Consider the following 7,680-nt stretch of genomic DNA (forward strand, 5'->3'; position numbering starts at 1 on the left):
GGTGGAACTATCTTTTTTTCCTCAACTTCTTTCTTTAATCTTTCCGAAAAAACAGTCACATATATTTGATATAATGTTGGGATCAGCGTCACACCCCTATAATCTTTAACCTCCTCCCTTTGCCTTTCATCATTATGGGTACCACTACTCCTTATTTCCATAACTATGGCCACCACTCTCCTCTTCATACCCTATTACACATTATCTATGCCCATTCTTTTAATTCCGTCCTCTCATATTGCCAGACTTTAGTTGGAATCTCACGTGCTTTCCCATCTTTCATTATTCCCAACACCTTGACTATTTCTTCCCTTGTTATGTGCTCTTCCTCATCTCTTTCTCTACCATATTTTCCTCCCTTTCTAACTCTTCTCTCTACCCCTCCTAGCACATCCATACAATATTTTTTTCCATTCTACCATTTCAGTATCCTGGTTTACTCTTTTTCTCTCTTTATTAATTACCTTCCAGATCTCTTCTTCCGTCCTTGCCTTCTCCGCCTCTTCCTCAAACCTTTTATTCTCTTCCGTTTTCTTTTGATCACACAACTGAGTATAATCCCTCTTTTTTCTCCTATATTCTTCTCCACTATTTTTTTCTTTTCTCCATTTTCTTAATTCCCTTCTAACCTTCTTCTTTTTCTCTTTACAATCCTCACCCCATCTGACTCTGTTTCCTGCTTTACTATTTTTTCTTTTTTGCTTGTGCACTCTAATCACATTTTTCCAAAATGAATAATTGTTCAGCTGTTATTTATTCAAAAAAATTGAACAATTTCACTTACAAATAAAGAATATTTTAAAAAGAACAATTAAAATTGAAAAACTTAAAGTTGAAATTAATCTCTCTGAAATTTTATTCTTTTTATAATTGGTCATCTTATATAAACAGAATAAAGAGTGAAACATGGTTAAATATTTTTTTCTTAATTAAAACATTACAAATTGAATGGGTGGAAAATGGAATACTTTAGACAAAAACAACATTTAAAAAGTAATTATTTTCTTCATTATTCTGAGTGGCAACACATCTATCCCATGGTTTCCACACACTTACTAAAAAATATAAAATTTAGACTGTAATAAACATTCTTTGACTTCTTTTTATGAATTTCTCCGATAAAACTCATTTATTTAATTATTTATGACCTTCGCCCATGCAACATTATGCAAATGTCAGCCGCCCTGATTGGAGCGCCAGCTGTCGGATTAGTTCACCGACCGAACGCAAGAAAATCCGAAAATTGAGGGCATTGCATGCGGTTCCTGAAGGTTATTGACTGTGAGTCTGGCTTTATGCTTTATGAGAAAACAATCTTGTATCTTGCTCATCTTGATTGCTGTTTGTTTATCTATGACAGTAACAGTATGACAGGACAGGACAGCTGATTATAAAAACTTGTATATTTTTAACTATTTTATTAAATAAGTACTGGATATATAAAGCATTATGTATAAAGATTGAAAAGCAAGTGTGTGCGGAATACTAGAAGTTAAAGTAAAAATTTTTTGTGGGAATAACTAACGTGATTGTTAAAAAAGTTTCAAGATGACTCTCATGGACTTTTTTGGATGTGGTTTTCTGGCTTTTGGACCTCCTTTGGCAATGTTCGCATTGACCATTGCTGTAGAACCTATCAGAATTATTATATTAATAGCTAGTGCATTTTTCTGGTTATTTTCGCTACTAGTATCTTCGATAGTGTGGTATGCAATTGTTCCACTAAGGACTTATCTTGCCGTTGGACTCGTGTATTCCGTCATCTTCCAGGAAGTGTTTAGGTGATTTTTAACAATTATTTTACATTTATGATTAAACTAATTCTTCATCAAGCAAGATTCAATGATTCCTAGTTTCTTATAAATAAATTCGTTGCTCAAATCTTCTTTTTAACTCACAAGAAGAGTGGTTTTTTGTTTGTTTATTGGACATTTTGCTTATGAAACAATATTGTAGGAAATTTATAGGTATATCGTGACTTTCCTATTATGGATTTCCTACCACTTTTTCGCGATTATAGCAGACCACACCTTGAAAACATGTAATTGTCAGGAAATTTGCATATAACTTAGAAATTTCAGCGAATTTTTTTCAAAGTCAAAGAATTTTCAGTGCTGCTCGTTTAAAACTACTCAGATTTTAGTTATAAATGCTTGTAGAAGTTCCATTTATAACTGCGACTAAGTTACTAAGTAGACCAGCTGAAAGATATTAAAAATTAAAATTGGTCAAAATTTGAAATTACCGTTACGAAATTTAGAAATTCAGAATCTGCGTCAAAACAAACAATATTTTTTATTTCAACTACAGAATAGTATATTAGTATATAATTATAAAATATACATAATGAGATAATTCATAAGTAACAAAGAAAGTGTTAATAATATGAAGAATGTGGCGTTTCATCGGCAGGGTAGTGTGCTTTTTTAAAAATTGCAATATAAAGTTGAATATCAATGATTCTTCGTTTGTAAAAGTATCCCTATATTACTGTATTTAACTATTTTGTTGAAATTTCGCGTTTTTATTATTCAAAATTAATTTTTTTAACTGAAAACTTAACTATTCTATTCACTATTTTTTTAAATTGAAAGTTGATCGTTTTTAGTTGGGAATTCATGTATTTTGTTAAAAATTCAACAGTTTGTTTGCAATTTTTCTCTCTCTACTGAAAAATCTTTCATATCTGAAAATTGGACTATAATGAAACGTCTTATTTTTTGTTTTTAATTCAACTGGTTTTATTTTTTGAATGAGAATTTCATTACTTGATTTAAAGTTATACTATTTTATTGAAAATTAATTGTTTCTTGAAGATTCATAATTTAAATTGTTAATTCATCTCCTTGGTTGAAAAATCAGCTACTTTATTAAAAACATCGTTTTTTCTTTAACTGAAAATTAGTTGTATTTACAAAAAATTTAACTATTCCAGTGAGAACTTTAACTTTTTTGTATAGAAAAACATTTTATTGCTAAAAATTTTATTTTCTTAAACTAAAAATGTAACTACACTACTATTTTCATTAAATAATCCATCATTTTAGTTAGAAATTTATCTCTTCGGTTGACCATTTATTTTTTTAACTAATAATTTAACTTGATAAACTTTATTTTTTACTTTAATTAATCTTCTTTGTGGAAAATTCAATTATTCTAATTAATTATTCATCATTTCAGTTGAAAATTCATCTTTTAGGTTTAAAATTAAATTATTCCAGTTGCAAATTCGTCACTTTTTTTTAAATCACTTTATTTTTTGGTCGAAAATAATTATTTTTTGACGGAAAATGTAACCTTTCCAATTGAATAAAGTCAAATATTTCAGTTGCAGGTTCATCATGTTAGTTGAAAACTCATCAGTTTGGTTAAAAATTAATTTTGTTAACTGAAAATTGAACCATTTCATTTTTTAATTAATCTTTTTTACTTGAACATTCAATTATGTGGTTGAAACTTTGATTGGCATCTTGAAAATTCAGAATTTTGTTAAAAATTCATCCCTTTTTGAATAAAACTGTTTTTCAATTCTTTTTTCGGATAAATTCAACTGCGTTTTTCATTTAGATTAAAATAGTTTTTAGTTGAAATATCAACTATTATATTTTTTGTCGTGAATTCATCTTATTTATTTAAAAAATCAACACATGATTCAAAGTTGAACGGCTTTGTTAAAAATTCATCTTTATTGGTAGAAAGCTAATCTATTTTGTTGAAAATGGAATATTAAAAATTTAAATCTTTAAATAAATAATTATTAATGTAATATTAAAAGTTTATACTTCTTATTTTAAATAGACTCGCGATTTTCTGTATAAGCGCATTGTTTTTGTTGACGAACAACATAGGACGTGACAAATAGAACATTTCCTTGAAATAGCGTTGTTGTTCCCTGAAAAATTTCAAAGTACGTGTTTTTATAACATTCTTTATTTTTTAACCAAATAGTAAAATTTTCAACTAATAAAGATCAATTTTGTGCGAACAATGAAATAGTTCAATTTTCGACAAAAATTATGATTTTTGAAACAAGAAGATTAAGTTTCAAATAGAAAGACAAATATTTAAAAAAGATATAAATTTCCAACTAAATATTTGAAGTTCTAACTAAAATAGTATAGTGAAATTTTCGTTTACAAAAATTAATTATTAATAAAAAAAGCGAATTTTTTAATATAATAGTTAAATTTCCAAACATAGACATAATTTTTCAACTAAAGTAATGAATCATCAACTATAAAATTACTTTTTAACAAAGTATTATAACTTTGAACCGAAAAAGATGAATTTTCAACGAAAAATTAAATAGTTATATTTCAATAAAAAAGGATTTTAATATTAAATAAAAAACAGTTGAATGTACACATAAAAGACCAAATTTGCTAATAAAAAAATAATTTTGTAACCAAGAAATAGTTCAATTTTCAGTTAAAAAAAAACTAATTTTAAATTTTTATTTTTAACAACAAAAAAAAACTATTTCCAACAAAGTATTTAAATTTGTAACCAAAGAAGTGAATTTTTAACCAGAATAAATGAATTTTCAAAATAGTAGAATAATTTTCTAAAAAAAAAAGTCAATTTTTAAGAAAAGGAAACGAATTTTGAAAACATTAGTTAAATTTTCAACCCAAAAAATGATTTTTCAACAAAAAAATTAATTGTTAAGTATAATGATTAATTTTTAACCATAAGAGACAAATTTTCAATCAAAAACATGAATTTGCATTAAGAAAAGAAAACTGATTTTCATCAAAATAGTTAGGTATTTAAAAAAAAAAAAAGTTTTTAACCAAAAGTAAAACAAAACCAAATAAAAGGTCAATTTTCAACCAAAGAGAAGAAACTTCAAGTTATAATATTTTAATCAAAAACAGTTTGTTTTTTAATTTGAATATATATTTGTTTTTATTTTTCGCTATAAAAAATAGAAAACTTTTGAAAATATGTACTTTGAAATTTTAATTCAGTAAAAAATGTTTTGTAAAATTCAGAACTATGCAAGACAAACTGGCCCTGCTTAAAATATAAAATTTTCTCTTTTCGAACTGAATGACTGACACTTTGACTCTATTTTACGAATTAACTACAAACATTTATTAATTATTTGTATCAAAAAAGCTATTTCTCGTAAGGTAAATCGACCATTACTGGGACAGTTACGAAAAGGTAACCCTCATAAATACAATTTGAAAATGGAGAATTTATTTTTCTCTATTTTTTAATAAAATTCATATCAACATGTTAACATTTTGCTCAACAAAATAACAAGATATTATTAAATTAAATTCATTAACATTAAAAATATTGTTTCTAAGCTCCACGCTTGACGTTTAATTGATTATTTATTCTACAAAAGTTTTTCAAAGTAGTTTATTGAAACCTATAATTCTAACCTAAGTAATTTAATAGTAACTCATAAATTTAATTTTTAATCAAATCAGTAAGTATGCATTAACATTTAAAATTGTAGAATAATATTAAATGTGATAAAAATTAATAAGATTAATATTATCGATTTACTTGCAAATTTAACTTTTTGTTTGTAGATTTTGATACAGAATTCATCTTAATTAAAATTAGTACATAAATTGAAAAAAAGTATTTAAACAATTTAAATTCTTTTTTGGTTAAAAATTTTATTATTTGGTTGACAATTTCATTGACTGAAAAATTTATTTTTTCTTTTTTTAATGAAAAATCTTATGTGGTTGACAAATCCTCTTTTTTGGTAGAAATTTTATCTGTTTTGGTTACAAGTCGAACTGTTTAAGTGAACATTCTTTTATTCTTTTATTTAATTTTTTTTCAATGAATTTAATTGTTTTCAATTTAGAATTTAAACATTTTTTGTTGAAATATCAATGATTATACTTTTTTATTAGAATTAATCTTTGATAGAAAATTAATCTTTTTTATCTTAAAATTCAACAATTTGTTAGAAAATGGAAGTATTAGGTTTACCAAAAAAGGTGAATTCTGATAAAAAAATATAATACAAATTAATAATAATAATAATAATAATTACAAATTGATAGCAGTTCAATTATTTAATCTTAATTAAAAAAAGATTTTTCAGTCAAGAAAGAAAAAAAGTTTCAGCCAAACTGTTGAATTTTCAATTTAAAAAAACGAGTTTTCTTCAAAACCGTTATATTTTGAATTCGAAAATATAAATTTCTAACGGAAAAGCATATTTACTCATTTTTATTGAAAAATTAAATTTATGAGATACTACTGTGAACAGCTTTTTTCAAATAAATAATCAATTGAACAGCAAGTGTGGATCTTATAAACAATGTTTTTAATATGTCACTAACACAATGCTGCGAAATATAATTTAAAAAACGACGAAAGTGACTGTCTGAGTAATGGAAACGCAGTTAGGAAATTTCAATAATACAAGGCTATAAAAGTTATGCGGAATGTTTTGAAAGACAAAAAATGGCAAATTTGGCAGCAGTTCATTACAGATTTTGAGGAGTATTTATTATTTTTTTTTTTTTACTAAATGTATAACTTGTCAGAACAAAAACAAATTGTGGTAATAAATTGAAAAGAACTTCGAAAATACTAGAAAATTCTTACTTTTATGATTTAGGTTGGTATGTAAAAGATACTCAACGATATCTATTATTGTTCCAGTAATGGTCGGTTTACCTTATATTAAGTTTGAATGTTCCCAGAACTCCCCCATTGGTCAGCCGTTGACGCGGGCGTGACCGTACGCCGTATTAGGTATTTTCATTTCAATTAAGAGCTAACTTCACTTCGCAGATTGCTGCGGGGAACATGAGGGGCCAAATGTATGGGATTCAGTTCATTTTTTCCCTATTTTGCTAATATCTTCGTAAAAGCTATGTTTTTTTCTATATAAGTGTATTTGAAAAATAGTTTTTATTTTTTAATTACTATTCAATGAAATAATAAAATGATTAGCATTGCTATTAATTACAAAGATGTTACAGAAATAAAGTTTTGTTCCATGCATTTGATCCATTGTTTTCCCCTCAGTTTTTAAGAAAGTGAAGTTAGCTGATGGTTGAAGTGAAAATAGCTAATATCCCGTGCGAGGACCGTGGTGGGAGGTGACGGATCTGTACAATTTAAAATAATATGAGACTTTAAGGGCATGTGACACAGCTAAATACCTATATTACCGACCACAGTTTTTCAGTTCACTGAATGTTTTTTTGAACCTAAGAATTTTTTTTGTAAATAAAATATCGAGCTGAAACTTTGGGAAATGTATAAGAGTACAATAAAGTACGTTTAGCTACTGCATTTTGGTAGGAACTTCACTGAAAATTATTTCATCTTTTTTCTGAACATCAACATTTTTTGAACGTTCCAACTTTTTTTATACATAGAATATCGGTCTCAAACTTTGAGAAATGCAAGAGCCGAAAGAAAACTACGTTTAAGTACAAAGCTTAATAATAAAAGATGTAAAAAAATATATTTCAACAATCAATTCCAACGGCATCAGCCGGTAACGTTGTACACGAAAATACGTAACCTCTAGAGCCTCGTCTAGTGGCCGCCAGGTTTCGTATTTTCGTGTACAACATTACCGGCTGATGCCGTTGGAATTGATTGTTGAAATATATTTTTTTACTTCTTTTATTATTAAGCTTTGTACTTAAACGTAGTTTTCTTTCGGCTCTTGCATTTCTCAAA

At 26.5% G+C, this 7,680-nt stretch overlaps 2 protein-coding genes across 2 annotated transcripts in view; one reads left to right on the forward strand and one right to left on the reverse strand.

Moving 5' to 3' along the window:
• The window catches only part of LOC117178444, a 4,713-nt gene extending 3,382 nt beyond the window's left edge, over positions 1-1,331 (reverse strand). Inside the window, exons 1-2 of the mRNA XM_033369870.1 lie at positions 1,218-1,331; positions 465-580 (exon numbers count right to left, since the gene is read on the reverse strand). Coding sequence (XP_033225761.1) covers positions 465-580; positions 1,218-1,331 — 230 coding nt within the window. The remainder of the gene's footprint in view (positions 1-464; positions 581-1,217) is intronic.
• Positions 1,332-1,364: 33 nt separating this feature from the next.
• Positions 1,365-7,680, forward strand: part of LOC117179070 (gamma-secretase subunit Aph-1) — an 8,277-nt gene continuing 1,961 nt past the window's right edge. Inside the window, exon 1 of the mRNA XM_033370710.1 lies at positions 1,365-1,781. Within this exon, the coding sequence (XP_033226601.1) occupies positions 1,549-1,781 (233 nt within the window). The 5' untranslated portion in view covers positions 1,365-1,548. The remainder of the gene's footprint in view (positions 1,782-7,680) is intronic.

Source organism: Belonocnema kinseyi, chromosome 8 (assembly GCF_010883055.1).
Source record: "Belonocnema kinseyi isolate 2016_QV_RU_SX_M_011 chromosome 8, B_treatae_v1, whole genome shotgun sequence".
Classification (NCBI taxonomy): Eukaryota; Metazoa; Arthropoda; class Insecta; order Hymenoptera; family Cynipidae; genus Belonocnema; species Belonocnema kinseyi.